The sequence below is a fragment of the Alligator sinensis genome, unplaced genomic scaffold (assembly GCF_000455745.1).
Source record: "Alligator sinensis unplaced genomic scaffold, ASM45574v1 scaffold1902_1, whole genome shotgun sequence".
NCBI lineage: Eukaryota > Metazoa > Chordata > Crocodylia > Alligatoridae > Alligator > Alligator sinensis.
The window spans coordinates 57,103-74,829 of NW_005843416.1; the positions used below are offsets into that span (position 1 = coordinate 57,103).

At 48.8% G+C, this 17,727-nt stretch overlaps 1 protein-coding gene across 1 annotated transcript in view; it reads left to right on the plus strand.

Moving 5' to 3' along the window:
• The window catches only part of LOC102369530 (zinc finger protein 420-like), a 36,412-nt gene that overhangs the window by 12,744 nt on the left and 5,941 nt on the right, over window positions 1-17,727 (plus strand). The window contains exon 11 of the mRNA XM_025195163.1: window positions 194-1,190. Within this exon, the coding sequence (XP_025050948.1) occupies window positions 194-1,190 (997 nt within the window). The remainder of the gene's footprint in view (window positions 1-193; window positions 1,191-17,727) is intronic.

Genomic DNA, 17,727 nt, shown 5'->3' on the forward strand with positions numbered 1-17,727 from the left:
TATGTGAAATCTACTGAGTTGGGGGACATTAGCAAGGGAGACTGACCTTGCTCCCTCCCCACCCCCAGCACGCAGGGCGCTTGCAGCAGAGGTCTGGCCCAGTTCTGAGACCGATCCCAGCGCAGGGGCACCGCTGCATTTGCCTTATGCTACTGGAACGGGGACTAAATTCTGGGTTTTCTTCCCACCCCAGTGGGTGCTGGGACAGACAGCAGAGCTGAGGAGCATCCTCATCAGGCAGAATCTGCAAATGTGGAGCCGCTGAGGATGTTCCCAGAGAGACCAACCTTGCCCGAGACAGCGCGCACCGAGGAGAAGCCAAACCAGTGCCCGGAGTGCGGGAAGAGGTTCAGCCGGATTCAGTCCTTGGTCACCCACCGCATGATCCACTCGGGAGAGCGTCCCCACCACTGTGCCCAGTGCGGGAAGCGCTTTGTGACCCACTCGCACCTGGTCAGACATCAGCGTGTGCACACTGTGGCAGAGCCCGTGTACCGCTGTGCCGATTGCGGGAAGACATTCACCCAGCCCACCTACCTGGCCCGGCACCGCCACCGGCACCTCCACGCTGGCGTGAAGCCACACAAGTGCGCTGAGTGCGGGAAGGCCTTCGCCGAGCTCTACCAGCTGGCTCGGCACCAGTTCGTCCACTCGGAGGAAAAACCGCACCAGTGCACCCAGTGCGGGAAGACGTTCACCCGAGCCTCCTACCTGGCCAGGCACCGGCACCGGCACCTCCACTCGGGGACAAAGCCGCACCAGTGCGCGGAGTGTGGGAAGCGCTTCAGCAGCCTGGAGAGCCTCATCGGACACCGGAAGATCCACTCCGGGGAGCGCCCCCACAGCTGTGCCGATTGCGGGAAGAGCTTCATTTACCCCTCGGACCTGTTCTGGCACCAGCGCGTGCACACGGGGGAACGTCCACACCACTGCGGGGACTGCGAGAGGAGCTTCGTGTACCGCTCCGATCTGATCCGGCACCAGCGCGTGCACACGGGGGAAAGGCCATATAGCTGCGGGGAATGCGGGAAGAGCTTCAATTGCCGCTCGGAGCTCCTCACGCACCAGCACGTGCACACGGGAGAGCGTCCGCACCAGTGTGGCGCGTGCGGGAGGAGCTTTGTGTACCGCTCGGACCTGGTCCGGCACCAGCGCTTGCACACGGGGGAAAGGCCTCATGGCTGCAAGGAGTGCGGGAAGAGCTTCGCCCGCCTCTCCCACCTGACCCAGCACCAGCTCACTCACATGCAGAAATAGCTGTGACTGCTCTGAGGGCTTCCTTCACCCTCACTGTGCCAAAGGCAGGGAAAAAAATCACCTGTGACACAGCCATGGTCTGACTGTCTCATGTCTCCTCCTGGCTCCATCCTCCAGTGTGGCACCAGGCTAGTGGGTTTGGGCCTCTCAAGTTCCTGGGACCCCAGTATGCAGGATATTCTGCTGGGCAGCAATGATACTAATGTGCAGGGCAGTGCTCCCTGTTGTCCCCCCTGAACCTGCTGGTCCTTCCCCCTAAATAACCTGTCTTTCAGAAGTGCTCAGGTGTTTGCAAGATATGGCCTTGTTTCCTGAGCCTCGTGCAGCAGGTTTTAGTGGCTCTTTAGCAGCTGCCCACGATTTTGTCCTTCTCAGCACCTGCTCTTCCAGAGAACTGGGGACTTCCAGAGAGCTGGGATTCCCCAGCTGCTTTCCCTTCCCCTGCCATTGGAAACACCAACATCTAGAGGTTGTTTCTAACAGTTGAGACCAGGAGCCAGTCACCGCTCAGGGCATCACTCGTGTGCACTGGTGTGCAGGATGAACCCTACACTGGGAACCCCAGGAGAGAGGGCCCGGGAGTCCATCTGCTGCGTTAGAGTGGGGTCGGGGTTCAGGAGTGACAATTGGTGGCAGGTCCTGGTCCTCACGGAAAGGAGTGGAAAGTGGAATGGCCTTTTTTTCCTTGAAGTTCAGCATTTTGGAAATCATAGCGTTATAGAGAAGTGGAGTGGGAAGGGACCTCCAGGGGTCACGTCTTGTCCAACCGCCCTGCCTGAGGCAGGCTCATCCCTATCCAAATCATCCCAGACCAACCCATTGTCCAACCTCCTGGCAAAACTGCACAATCAGCCCTGCCTCAACACAAGACATCCCACCCAAACCTGCCCCAAGGAAAGCAGGGGACCATGGCAGCCAATGTCCTGCTGTTATAAAAGTTGTTAATATATGCTTAAAATAATCCCAAATAGAGGCCATGGCCCTGCTACAGAGAACTCTGAGCAGGGGGTAAAATTCATTCGTGACCCCAAATTGGTCTGACCCTGAGCCCAGGGGCAGGACCCTCTGGGTTTGAGTCCCAGAAGGAGCACTGGCACAGCCCGGTCAAAATCCCCAGCACCCAACGCCCAGTGTCTCTGAGGAGAATATAGAAGCAGGAGAGAAAACTCCCTCCTGGCCCCATATGGCAGCCAGCGATGCCTAGAGGCATGGGCTATACCCATATGTCCCATACCCATATGTCCCATGGGCATAGGCATAGTGACGTTTTGATCACCCCTGATCAATGCTTATCCAACCTCTTCTTAAACACCTCCAGTGACGGAGAGTCCACAACTTCTCTAGGCATCTGTTCCACTGCCTCCCTGCTCTGACAGTGAAGATGTTTTTTTCTGGATATCCGATCTAAATTTACTTTGCTGCAACTTCAAACCCTTGTTGTGCATCCTCCCGTCTGCAGCAAGAGAAAAAAAGTGCTTTCCCTCTCCTTTATGGCAGCCCTTCACATATTTGCAGACTGCAATCTTGCCCCCTCTTAAGTGCCTTTTCTGCAACCTGAACCTGCCTAGCTCCTTCAGCCTCTCACCATGTGGCTTGTTTTCCAAGCCCATTACCATGTTTGTCATCCACCCCTAGACCCTCTTTAACTTCCCCACATCCTTTTAAAAATATGGAGTCCCAAATACTGTACCCAATGCTGTAGATGAGGCCTAACCAGTACAAAGTAGAGCGGTACTATCACCTCCTGTGTCTTGCACCTAATGCTCCTATTGATGCAACCCAAAACCGTGTTTGTCTTTTCTGCAGCTGCATCACGCTGCAGATTTGTATCGAGCCTGTGATCTTTTCCATAGTTCTGCCATCCAGCCAGGTGTCACCATATAAATATTTGTGCTTTTGATTATTCCTCCCAGTGGCAATGCGTAGGGGGTGCACGGGGGTGCCTATGGACCGCCTGAAAGCACTGGTGCCCCCCCCCGACAGGCTGCGCTCCCCACTTAGGCAGTGGGCAAGGGGGAAACACCCACTATGAGCACCGGCCGGGCAGTGGGAGTGTCATGGCCACTTCCAGGAGCTCTGCGGCTGCTTCCTGGCTGGCAAGATTGACCATGGGGGACCCTCCCCGCCCTGGTCGCTGGGGGGGCACATGCCCCCCTTGACTAAGATGGCACCAGTCGCCCATGATTCCTCCCAAGTTGCAGCACCTTGCATTTGTCGGTACTGAACTTTACCCTGTTTGCTTCAGTTCAACTTTCCAATCTGTCCTGATCCTTCTGAATTGCTCTTGTATCCTCCAACATGTTTGCAATCTTGCCCACTGTGAATATCCAGGTTCCTGCTAGTCCCAAAGTCATTTTTCCCAAAGCAGGTATAACAGGATCAGGTAATTTTTAATTAACCTTCTCAAGGCAGGATCTTTTCTTTCTTTTCATCCCTTCCCCCACTGTCATATCATCTGATCCTCAGGTACCTGTACTGGGTGGGAAAAGAGAGTCACTTGATTGTCATCTTTCCTAAACAGAACAGAACAGGAGTGGATCTGGGGTGGGGAAGGGCGGGGTGCATTGGTGCATTTATATCCCTCACCTTCTGCCCCCAACTTTGATTCCTGGTCCACCCAAAATTTAGAATCAACTGTCTGGAAGTGGTAGTAGCACTTCTATTCAGGCAGCAAGGAGGGAGTCAATTGACTAAATGAAACTTTATTATCCACCTGCCTCCTAAACACTTCATTCCATAGGTCTTAACAAGCCTCCCTCCTTTGTTCGATGGCCTTGATGTTCAGCTAATCAAGCTAGCCTTTCTTCTGCCATTTTGCAGCATGTAGCTCCTATTTCAGTCCTGCACTGTTTTTAATTGTAACTAAAAGCATGAACTCGAGTGTGGAAATAACTTTCAGCAAAGCATTGGATGCATGGTCAAGATGCTCAAGAAGGCTAGGTTTGTTTTGTGAATCTACAAAAGAGAGATCCATTTTTTCTAATGACCACAAGACAAATGAGACAACATCTTTTGATTCTTTTTTCCTGGTTGGTTATGGTTTTTTGTGTGATAGAGCAAATCAATGCACACTGCAGTAAATGTATATATATTTTTGCTCCAATTTAAAATTGAATAATGCAGCCCTAGGTCAGTAGCTTATTTGTAAAGCTTGTAGTTTTGTGTTTTTTTAACTTGATAAGAACGTGTGCTGTGTTATAGGTGATCATGCTCCCCACCCCTTTTCCAAATTCTAGATCTGCCTATGGAGCAGTTCAATTTAGAAAGCAGTTCCCTTCCCCTCCTATCCCTAATTGCTACTGTTACAGTTTGAAAAACAAAATAAATCTCATGAAGCCCATCATGATTTTTGTTGGAGGGGTTGTCATGTGGTCAGAGGCGTCTACAAAGAAAGTGGGAGGAATGGGAATTTGTGCTATGGCAGGGGCGGGCAATTATTTCAGCTGGAGGGCCGCTTCATGGGTTTTGATGAGGTGTTGAGGGCTGCGAGGGTAGCCCCACTCCTTGACAGGTGCCCTGCCCCCTGGTTGCCATCTTGTTACTGGAAGTCTCTCCCCATTGCCTTTTGCCAATGGAAATCCCTCCCCTTGCCCAGGGAGTCCTCCTTCTGGGGGTGGGGTTTGCTTGTATACTGTGTGTGAAGGGATGGCGGGGTGTGAGTATGGTGGGGGTGCAGTGTGTGTAGGATGGGAGTGGGGTGTGTGTGGGTGTAGCTGAGGTGTGGGGTGTGTGGGGGGGTATGGTGCAGGTAGGGTGTGCAGGGGTGTATATGTGTCTGGGCCGTTCCACTCACATGCCGTGGCTCCAGGAGCCTGTTTTCCTCACTGCAGGTCAACTTCAAGGTCCAGCTCCTGCTTTTGTCTGGGAGTGGTAAATCTTCTTGCACAAGAGTCACAACAGCAAGAGAGATTTAGTAGTGCCTACCTTTCCTTCACCAAACCATATCCCAAGCCGTAAAGATATATACGGAGAATACAATCTACACAGCGATAACAGCAACGTAAAATGTAAAAGGATGCAGCAAAATATATCATGTCTTTGCCATAGTTGTAGTCGATCATTTATGCTTCATATTTATAGATCACTTTCTGAATTTCCCCTCCAATGAAAGGCTATGTGCAAAGTCAAAAAATGAACCTCATCCCCATACAGATACTCTCCAAGTGTAATAGGGAGGGTTTAAGCTCAAGGGGTGATGTGGGGAAGAGGAGCAGGGGGTCCTTGGGTTCTGCCTCTGCAGGGGTTCACTGAGGGCTGCATGGTGACCAAACTCGCCTGCTTGAGAGGTGATGAGGAGCAGAGCCAGATCCTGAGCTAACTCCTTCCAGCATACCAGCTAAAGGGGAAGCTCCATCTCTGCCCCCATGAACCCTCACCGCCCAGCCTTTGGGCCCAGTCAGTTGTCTGATACCTGTGAAGGGATGACAGCAGGGAGGGTGCAGCCCCTCACCCAAGTCCAGCCCCTCTCCTGCTTTCCCTGGGGACATCCTCAGCTGCTTCGGGTTGGCGGGCCCTTCCTCCGGAGGCTGCTCCTCAGCTCCGCTCAGTGTCCCTGCACCTGCTGGGCAGGGAAGAGAGCCCAGAAATAAGTCCCCGTCCCTTTGGTCAAGGACAAATATAGCTTTTACCCTGTTCTGGGATGCACCTTAGAGCAAGGGAAGAGCCTGGCACTTTTTTCTTCAGCAGAAATAAGAGGTCTAGCTTTCAAGTCCCTGAGTGATGGGTGGAAAGGGCAGGCTAATATGCCATGCTAATGTTCCCCTACTTGGTATATAAAAAAAGTATATATATCTCCTTGCAGAGAAGGACCTGGACGAAGGAACGAACCTTTGCTGATGATAAGTCCCTGCATCAGAGGAACCTCTTGCAAAACAAAGGTCTTGGGATTAACCTGTGCATTGACTCTGTTCACAGCAAAGGATTTGTACATTGAGAGTCCCATTGATTTACCAGAAAGAGGGAGAGTCTAGTGAAAACCACAAGGCATTTATAATGCCAGGAACATAAAAACCTTTGAAATCTGGCCCCCTCTCCACCAAGCAGCCTGACAAATTGAGTGAATGCTTGTGTCCATTGTGGAGGGGACTTAAGAGGTTGCATGAAGCAGAAAGACCCAGCAGCGGTGGGTAGGAGAGCCTCCACCTCCCTATAGTCCAAACCGAATTGCTCCCCAGAGCTTCTGCTGACTATGCCGAATACCACGGGGGACTACAGGTCTCAAAATGCCATGACCAAGGGCTTTGTAGCGCTATGGCCACCTTCAGCAAGGGTATAAAATCTTACATGGCTGAGTGAAGATGGATTTTCCAGCCAACACCACCCCAGGGATACCAGATTTGTGCATTCATTGAGATACTTCTGTGCATGCCACAGTCCCATTTTTCTCCTGCTCCTAGGCTGATTATCCAAAGAGAGCGGTGCCCAGGCTATTGGGAGTCTGCATCCCCTGCTCATGCCCTGGTGTTTCTCCTACTGGGTTACTGTCCAGGCCTCCACCTGAGATGTCCCATCCTCTGCCATTACAGCTGCAGCCACCGTGCCAGCCTTTATATATATATAGACTTGGAAAGGGATCATCCAGGCAACATCAGCTGTGGAGATGGAGGTTTGGTTCGGGTCAAGCAGTGATACAATGAGACTGGGATTCATTGCACTGCCTTTAGGTTTATCCATGTATGTGTGTGTGTATATATATATATATATACACACACACATACACACACACTAAATTAATGCACAGTAACTCATGCTACTGCACAGTAGCACTAGCGCACGGGTGTTCAGTGATGCTTACTGCGCAGTAGCCTAGTAATGATACGTACGCAGTAACATATTAGCACGGGTGTTGCCCTGCATGCTGCTGCACAGCGTTATTAGGCTACTGCGCAGTTAGCATCTCATGTAGACGTGCCCAGTGTCATTGTCACTCTATAATCTGTGGGGTAACAGTTTCTGGAAACAATCACACTTTTACCAAAGATATTTTGGGAAGATGAAAAGCATTTTTACCAGAAAAAAAAAAAGTGCACCTCCAATTTGCACGTCCTTCCTTCAGCCCATTCCTCTATCAGAGAGGGGATCATTGTGACCAGTTAGGAAACTTCACTGGGGAATTCAGATACTGGACTGTGCAAAAGCCTGTTACCCCTTCTCCCATTGCTCCTTGAAGGCTGATTTGTGGGTGGGGATCAAGGTCAGTTGGCAATGTATTTCTTTTCAGAGACTTCACATCCAAGCCTTTGTGGGTCACTCCAGCAAGGTTGTCTCCAGGACCTAACTCCAACTTCCAACTTCCCAGCCAGCAACCCAGGTACAGCACAATCATATACTATCCACAGTCAACAGCTGTCCCTACAAGGACCTGAGGACCTCTCCCAGCCCATCCATCACAGGTTGTCCTTCCCCTGATGCAGCAGACCTGCCAGCTCCTCTCAACCATGGTTACTGATCCTGGAACCGTTGCATTTTCTCCCCAGGATGATCCTCAATGCCCAACCCTAAGGAAGAAGAGGAAAATGCAGAGTTGCTGCTGTTCAGAGAGACACATTGGAGAGTACCTACTTTATCCTCTCCGGCAAATCCTGATCCTCCTGTGGTAACGACTTTTCTCGTTACCACCCTGGAGTTTTTTGCATGAAGTATCTAATCAAATCTGACCTAATCAGCGGAGGTGACTTGGACGTTGTCATGATAATCAAGGAAGGTAGAAACCAGATCACAGTGGAAATGTCTGAAGAAAAAATAGTTGAGGGCAACCTAAGTGTTTGTGCCTGCATTAGGATGACATGAGGAAGGATGTCTGTTTTCAGAGGTAGACTTTCAATGGGGGCAGACGACAGAACAAGGAGCAATGGTCTTGAGTTGCAGAAAGGGAGGTTTAGGTTGGATATTAGGAAAAACTTTCTCACTTGGAGGGTACAGCTTACCCTGAGAGGTTGTGGGCTCCCTATCCTTGGAGGTTTTTAAGACCCAGCTAGACAAAGCCTTGGCTGGCATGAGCTAGTTAGGGCTGGTCCTGCTTGGAGCCTCCACACCCTGGTCCTGAGGTCTCTCCCCACCCTAATTTTCTATGGTTCAAAGGAGGCTTGGACTTGCTTCCCTGTCATTTATCCCTTCTGTCAGCCAAATGACACCATATGAAGACCCTTTGCTTTATACTCCCAGTTCAAGCTGCAGCACCAGGCTGGAAGAAATAGGCCTGGAGAGCATAGCACTTCCCTTCAGTCTCAGGCTCCTCTTGAGACTCAGTGGGTGCATCTACACATTCATGTAATGTGCCTTAGTTAGTTTGCATTTAGTTTAGTACTTGCTTAATGAAGTACTAACTAAATGCGCAGTAACTAGAGCTATTGCACAGTAGTGCTGTCGCACAGGTTTTTTGTGACACTTACTGCACATTAGCCTAAAACACTGTGCAGTGGGCTATTAGCACAGTTTTTAACCGCCACGCTACTATGCAGTGTTATTAGGCTAATGCTCAGTAAGCGTCTCACGCAGACAGGCCCAGCCTCCCCTTGTCCTGCTTGTCTCTCCCTTAATTTCTCTGGAAGTCTTTCTACCAAGATTATCTCATGCTTAGGCCCACCCAAAGGCCAGTAACAGCCAAGACACTCCAGGTTCAGGGGCCTGAGTTGGGCAGTGCTCTTGGTATCCGTCTATATAAAGGGTCTATTTTGTCTTTGACAGCCTTTTCTCTAGCAAATGGTGAATTCCCCACACCCAGGACTAGTTCAGGGCAACACTAACCTATTCTTCCCCAGGGCTCACCGTGGTGTGCAACAACACCAGGGAAACTGAGGCAGGAAACACAATTGTAAAAAAAAAAAGTTATGTTTCGTCCCTAAAAGCTGATTGACCAAACCACAGGCTGTCCCAGATTTACAGACCTGGGATTTACTGCTTCCAGCCAACACAAGGGGCCTCTCCCTGCCATTTTCCCTCCCAGGCAGTTGCAGACCCCCACCCTCTAGGGCATAGGACTGCAGATGAGGGAGAGGGGTGCACGGTGGCCATGCAGATTCCCAGGGGACTGGGATGAGCAGGGGCTGGCAGCCCAGGACCCTTGCAAACCCCTCTGGCCTATTTGATATGCCATAAAAGCTCATGGGCTGCAGTCCATCATGAATTCTGCAAGCCCCCACTTAAGAAGGGAGGTTATTGGGGACACATCAACTAGCTTCTTGGGACAAGGGAGATTTAGGTTGGATAACAGGAAAAACTTTTTGCACTAAGAGGGTATTGAAGCACTGGAACAAGGTGGTGGCATCTCCATCCTTGGAGGTTTTTAAGGCCCGGCTTGAAAAAGCCTTGGCTGGGATGATCTAATTGGGGCTTGCCTTGCTTTGAACAGGGAGTTGGACTACATGTGTCCCTTCCAGCCCTCATTTTCTATGATTCAGTGTGCAAGATGCTTACTGTGCATTAGCCTAATAACACTGCCCAGTAGCGTGGAGGTGTAGCAGTGTGGAGAGGCATTCGTGGCGGGACCGGCGAGCAGTCAGCAGGGAGCTGCCTCTCGCCTGCAGCGCAGCGCACATTCACAGCATAAATCATGCTAATATACTACTGTGCAGTGTGATTAGTCTCATGCACAGAAAGCATCACTGAATAATGAACCAGGAGGACGTGGGGCTGCATCAGACACCATTGGTGCATCATGAGCAGGGGGAGAGCCCTGCAGCAGGGATGTGGCTTGAAGCCTGATCCTATTCCAGGGCTGTCCGATCTTTATTATGATCCCCCAGCATCTCCTCCTGCTCCTTTCCTCCGGATGCGGAGGAACTGGACTGTATGATCACTGCACATGGGTTTTGTTCCTAGCAGGTAGGCGCTTCTGGCTCCTACAGCAGCAGCTGGACTTATCATCCGAGACTCCCTTAGCTCCCAGCGCCAGGACCTGCTGCATCCTGGGGAGCAGGAAAAGTCCAGCCCCTGGGACCCAGGAGGGTCCTAGGAAGATGGAGAGATGAAGTGAGAGGAGATGCAATAGCTTCCTGTGCCCGCCTCCACTTCCCCCTGGGCTCTGAGCTGATCCCAGCACCGCTCCCTGCCTTCAGCTCCAGGGGCAGGGAGGACATCCCGCATCTGGCTGGTGAGTGGAGGGAGGACTGGGGGAAGGGGGATTTTCAAAGAGAGGAGCAGCCCACTACCCCTGGAGATGCAATCGAGTTGGGCTGGCATAGGGGAGAGCCCCCACCAGAGCTGGGAGCATGGGGTGGGGGTCTGCCCCATGCTCCTAACCCAGCCTTTGCCAGGGAGCCCTGTCCAGCAGCACCCACTGAACCCAGCCAGCCACACCACAGCCTCACAGGCAGGCAGCCCGCCTGGAAGCTGGAAGGAAAGCCCACTGGCATGAATCCCAGTCCTAGCTCCTTTGTGTTCATGTGTGACCGGGACAAGAGACATGCCTCCTTGGTCACTGGAGAAGCTGGGGGGGTGCAACTGGGGCTGCCAGGCAGCACACCCCCATGCAAACAGCATGGTGTGCAACTGGGGCTCCCAGGCAGCACACCCCCATGCAAACAGCATGCCTCCCTTAACATCTCCCAAATCCTTATTCGTCCATTCAGGGAGCATAGAGCTGATGTAGCAGATCCCATGTGGAAAGCGCCTTCCCTACTTCTCATAGCAAAAAAATCTTGCTAGGAGATCCCCAGGGAGGATAGGGCTTGCAGAACCGAAGATGGCTGCGGCGGGGAGTGGGGAGGGGGACCAAACAGGCCCAGGAGGGGAGGAGAAAGACAAAACAGCCAGTTTGACCCCGGAGGAGGACGTTGCTGTGTTAATCTCAGCAATCTGATCTCTAAAATCCTCTTTGGAGGCAAGGTTTCACCGGCTTTAAAGAGAGAGAAGGACTTGGAGGCAGGATTTAAACCTGGGGACCAAGACGGTGCAAGACTCGATGTTTTGCAGAATTAATGCTGATTATAATTCAGATATGTTGGGGGGGTGGGGGGGTGGAAAGAATAGAGCTTGCTGAGAAAATATAAGAACAAGAGGTCTGCCAGAAAGTGTGGAGCAGAGAGATGCAGCAGAGTATTTAAAGCAAGCCCTTTACTCCGCTCCCTGCTAGAAACAGGCAACAGCTGCAAACAGAGCTCTCAACCCCCCACCCCTTCTCCCCCCAGCTCAAACCAACCCAAAGACTTGATAAGAGGATTGCTCAGGTTTGAACAAACAGCAGCAGATGCTGAAGCAGCCTAGGAGACTTTGATCCTGCTCTGGGAGGTTATCCAGTCCAAAGGTTTTCAAGACTTTTTATAGGCTACATTCACAAAAAGGAAGGATTTGAGTGCGATTGCACCTCTCCCAGAGCAGCAAATGTGAGGTACAGAGGGGGCTTTTCTTTCCAAGTTACCTGCACACTTCAAGAACAGCAGTACATGATAAAAGATGAAAAGCAATGCCTTAAAATCTTTGATTTGGGGGGGAGCGGGGTTGGTTGTAGCCCTGCCGGTCTAAGGACATATGCAAACAAGGTTCTTTGGGGAAATGTGGTATCTTTTATTAGTTTGTCTAATAAAATATATCACTGGGTGTGTCTGCACGAGAAGCTTACTGCGCATTAGCCTAATAACACTGCGCAGAAACACGGAGGCTAAAAAGCATGCTAATAGCCACAGTGTTATTAGGCTAAAGTGCAGTAAATGTCTCAAAAAAAACATGCACCTGTGCTACTGCGCAGTAACCCAAGTTACCGTGCATTTAGTTAGTACTTTATTAAGCAAGCACTAAACTAAATGTGTGGTATCTACGCCACATTAATGAACATGTAGACGCACCCATATTTACCCCAAAACCTGTCTTCAAATCTTTGAGACATTGAACTTAATGGGAAAACACCCTGGGACCTCAGAGTGAAATGTATAAAAGGATACACAGAAACCAACTAAGTAAATGTACTTTATTAATAGGGCATACTTGGTAATATACTTAGTATAATACTTAGTAATTAGTAATATACTTTATTAAGGAAACCAAAAAATAACTGAGAGGTAAAGGCAGTGAGCGGGGTTTTTGGAGATGCTGAGTGCGCAGTAGCTTGTTACTACCTTGCACTAGCGTTGCAGCACACTTCGTGCCATGCAACACTACTGCACAGTAATAACGAGCTACTGCGCAGTCAGCATCGTAGGCCTAGTATTGTTCTCTTACAAGAGACCCATTTCTAGACCGGGCACAGCAAATACCTCTGTTCCTATGAGTTTAATGTTTGTTTCTCTCTCTCCTAATTTCCACCTATTTGCATTCTCACTGACATCCTTTCACAGTTTTAGCTTCTTTCATTCCTTGGAGATACTCCCCATGCCTGATGAAGGGTGGTTGTGCCTGAAAGCTTGCAAATAACGTTTTTCCAGCTACTCACTTAGTCTAATGAAAGATATCATATCTACCCAAAGGAGCTTGCCTGCCAGCCTGGCACTTCCCCCCCCCCCCTCCGACTTCCTATCCTTCCTCTCTCTCTCTCTCTCTTCTCCACCACCCCCTTGTCTTTTGTATTTTAATTTCCCTCTCCCCCTCTGCTTTTTGCATGTCCTTTCTCAGCATCTGATAAAATAAGCTTGTGTTCTCTCTCTATCTCTTATTTAGTTAGTCTGTAGAGATGCATATCTACCCTGTCTTTCAGAGGAAAATCAGCAAGGGACAATTAAGAGGAAAATTAGCAACAATATCTACCCTGTATTGTATGCCCTCTAGCAGGCTCAGCTCTCTTTCTGTTCCCAGTTTTATTTGGGCTCTTAATAGCTTTAGGGAGGGGGAAACGTGTTTTGGGTGGGGATTTTAATGAGGTCATGAATTCAGCCCTTGATAGGTCAAGACCATTGAGAGTCAAAGAAAGGAAGTTAGGTGGAAGGCAGGCATTCCTTCCTCATAGAAAGAAGCAAGGATATCCATTAAAGAGGGAAAAGACTTGATCCTCCTATGGAGCAATTTAATTAATAAATGTTCACGCACAAATGTTTGCCAAAGCTTTGGCAAATAGGCTAGAGGTATGTTGTTTCGCTATCCAACATCGTTCAGGATTGACTGTAACTATGCAAGTTGTAGATAATATTAAGAGAAGCCTTAACTTGGGGTGTAATGTGCAATAAACACAACACCCACAATGTTTTACTTTCTACAGATGATGGAAAAAAAATGCGTAGGTGGGTACAGCACTAGAAAACCTTCTTTTGGAGATGTTTAGAGTCTGTATCTCTGCTTTAGATGAGGACCTAGAGCTACTGTCCTAGTGAATTGAACTCTTATATGGGTCTAAATTGACAAGAGAAACTAGGTATGGATGCCCACTCTGGTCATGGCACCACTGGGTGTATCTACACAAGATGCTTACTGCCCATTGGCCTAATAACACTGCGCAGTAGGCTATTAGCATGGTTTTTGCCGTGACATACTATTGCACAGTGGTATTAGGCTTATGCACAGTAAGCGTCACTAAATAACTGCGCTGGCACTACTGCACAGTAACTTTAGGCACTGCACATTTAGTTAGTCCTTAATTACAGAAGTAGTTAACTAAATGCACAGTATCTAAGAGGCATTAATGAATGCGTAGATGTGCCCACAGGCTATTACATTAAAACAGGACTCCTGGATAAAAGAAATAAAGGAAGGAGCAGGAGCTAGACATAAGATAGATTTATATGCACGTGATGTGTACGCTTTGTTAAAAGTCTCCTTCTCTTTCCAAAAAGCAATAGCATCCCATACATGTAGAGTTGGCTCGCTTTCTGGATGTAAAATTAATTATGCTAAATCGGAAATGTTAAGTGCTGGTGTTTTTCAGCTACTTCAGCTGGAATGTTTAAAAAAAAATGAATACATTCAATTGAGTTAAAAATTCAATGAGATAACTCAAAAAACATGAGGACCCTTTCAATACTAATTATTCACCTCTCTGGAGTAAGGCAACAGCACCAATCAAAGAATGGGGAGGGGGTTGGAAACTGGTCTACCTAAATGTGCACCAAAGAGCACTTGAAAGGCTTTGGTAAATTCTTTTTCTAAGCTTCATCTGGAAGATCAAAGGCTACAGATGAGTTCATCGGTGTTACACAGGCCTTCTAAGACAGGAGACCTTGCAGCCTCCCATATAACAACATACTTCCCATGCGCCTGAGTTGAAAGGTGGTATGTGAACCCCCACTCTAAGCTGTGCATTGTAAGAGACTGCAAATGATGCAAGGATTTTCCAAATATAGTTTGGGTAACAGAAACAATCAGGCCAAAAAACCTTAGAGACCACCTCTTTATCCAGACTACTTTGAGATCCCTAGATAACTATGAAACATTGCTTTCCTGTAGTCCTGCCCCTGCCTCTTTAACCACTTTTGTTAAAAATAAAGAATCCCTCCTTCAACTGTATCAGACATGCAGCGGTGCGCAGCTCAGCACAGGTATTACCCAAACAGGGCATGTTAGACCTGCTTCAGAAACACTGAACGACTTCACTGCGACAACTGTACTGTGGTTTTCTTCAATACCACATGCCCCCACCATTAGCTGTTGGAAGCTGGGGTTCACTTGTTAAGTGGGGAAATACACTTCATAGACTTCATAGACATCAGGGCTGGAAGGGACCTCGGAAGATCATCGAGTCCAGCCCCCCGCCCAAAGGGCAGGAAGTCAGCTGGGGTCATAGGATCCCAGCAAGATAAGCATCCAGTTTCATCTTGAAACAGTAATAGCAGCCTCTGCATCATAAAATTTTGACAGAGAAAAGAGAAGGCAAACCTGCATGTTTCTTTCTTTCCTGCCCCCCTGCAAAAGTTAATGTTGCAGAAGCTGCTCCTGGCTCAACAGGAGCCTCTGCATCAGCGTTGGTGGCTTAGCACCACTGTGGGCACGTCTACACATTCATGAACACGCCTTAGATACTGTGCATTTAGTTTAGTGCTCACTAAATAAAGTGCTAACTAAACGTGCAGTAACTAGAGTTACTGCACAGTAGCGCCGGTGCACGGTTGTTTAGTGATGCTTGCTGCACATTAGCCTAATAACGCTGTGCACTAAGCTATTAGCACAGTATGGGCTGTGACATGCTACTGTGCAGTGTTACTAAATTAATGCGCAGTAAGTGTCTCGTGTAGACACACCCTGTATTTCCTTGCTTGCCACAGCATGAACATGGCAGTTGCAAGAGGAGGGAACAGGCCGATTGGGGAGCCCTGTACTTCTTCAACGCCAGGGTCTGCCTTTGATAGCAGAGATGATAATGTACAAGCTTTGTTGTATACTACCGCTTTTGTAAGAAGCTACGCACTTCAATCTCATGCAATTCCTGTGCATTTTTTTCCAATGCTGGAGGCTTATGTTTATCCAGGAACTAATCCCTGGCCTGATGGCGTCTGGAAGACCCCTTCAATGCTGGCAAGTGTGTCTTGTGCAAAGAAAACCTGGACACCTTGTTACGTAAAAAGTGACTAGAGCTATGGCTTCTGTGAATGCCACAATGCCTTCTTTCTTGTGTTTCTAGGTTGTTGTGTCCCATCTCCCTCCTCCAAGGAACACAGCCTCTCTTCAAGTCTCCTAGGCCACTACGTATCCACACCCTCCCTTCACCCAGCCCTTGTTTCCAATCTTCTGCTCAATACAGCAGAGATGGCAGCTCAGGTAAGATATCCATAGGGAGATCTCTGGGTGTGGGAAGCCAGTCCTGGAGTTTCTGCAGTCTTCATAGTTTCCAGCCCAGGACCATGTGTGAAGCAAAGGGACACTCCTGGCATCACCCTCCAAGGCCTGGGGTCCAAGGAAGGTGTCTGGGTGAAAGTGGATGAATCTCCTGGGCCATCTGTCATGGGTAGGCTGTTCTTTTTGGGTGCATCTACACATTCAATTAATGTGCTTTAGGTAACTCACATTAAATCTAGTACCTCCCTTGTGAAGTACTAGAAAAATGTGCATTAACCTATTTTAATGCACATTAGCTAAAGCGCGCTGCTTTTTGTGATGCTTTAATGTGCATCAAAATAAGCTGATGCGCATTAAAGTGCATGTGTAGATGCACCCTTTGTGCGTCTTTGAGAACCACTTCCCCAGCTGATTACACAACAGAGTCTTCATTGGTGTAGCTGTGCCATCTTAGCAGAGCTCCCTATTGTAGAGCTAATATAGGAGAACAGAAGGACTATCTATTTGCATATTGTCCCAAAATGGCATGGCTAAGGCAACAAATGCACTCCTCCATTGGTAGGGATGGGTTCAACCTAAACATGGTGCTGGAAAAGTTGTATCAGTTAAGTGTAAGTTTTCATTTCTACCTAGGATAGCTATGCTGACAAAATATTGTAGGGTAGCATACGCCTCAAGGTTTTGGGGGCTGGACGAGGCTGTAACTGCAGGGACTAAGTGTGCAAGCCTTGTGATTGCAGCTCCAGGTGGTGTTTGAGGACGTGGCTCTGTATTTCACCCAGAAGGAGTGGGAACTGCTGGAAGATGGAGACAAGGTGCTTTATCAGGACCAGATGCTGAGGAATTACCAAGCCCTTGTTTCATTAGGTAAAGATCCTTTCCTTGCTTCTCCCCGCAGCTGTGTGAACTCTGAAATGTCTCCTCCTGTCCTGTCCTTCTGAGCTGGCTGGTGGTTTTACTCCACTTTCTGTACCTTTCTCAGTCATTGATAGCGGCCTCTGCTACGTTTCATGTTCCTCATTATCTGTTCCAACTTCCGTCTTTGTCTCACTCCCTCAGTCCAAGTCTTGGCCCTTTCACCACCAGCGTTTTTTGCACAAAATGATCACCTTTAGACTTTCCAGAATTCCCACCCCCTCGCCCCAAATATGCTATTCATAAGTGTTGACTAAGAACAATTTTGTGATTAACTGTTTCTTCTCATTCTCTTTCTTAGTGTATCATGGCCAAACACTTACCAACCCCAGCATGAATATTTTAGTGGTGCTTAAGCCTCTTTCATCTCTTCTGGTTACTCCCCAGCCCAAGACAGTGGAGTTAAAGGAGGCTTCATCATGATGGCTTTTCCATTTCCTCCTTTCGTCCCCTGATGACATTTCTTCACTTAGAAGCGTTTGGTTTCTATTAACAAGGACTCAAAGGAACGTGGGCCCAAATTTCCAGTATTACATCTCTATCTGCACAAATTATGGATTCTGCCCTTGCTGTATTCACTTTTAAAGACTCTTGGTCTCCTGCTTGCTCTGCTATTTCATCAAGTTTTCTTAGCCTTCTTCTAAAGTATCTATATAGCTTGGCTGTGTCTGCAAACAGCATGCATTCTTCTACCTCATCCCCATGATAGAAAGACGTAGGTGCAGTGCAAAGCCTTGGGCATCTCGCAGATGCCAAAGCAACAGTGTAATAAGGATTAAAAGAGTTTTACACCACAACCCAAACATTGTGCCTCCTGCCATTCCAGGTGTGCACAGCAGGAGATGCAATGTTTGGGTTGGGGCACGAAACCCCTATGCCAATCGCTCTCCTGTGAAGCTGCTACCAACCCAACCCTGCACATCA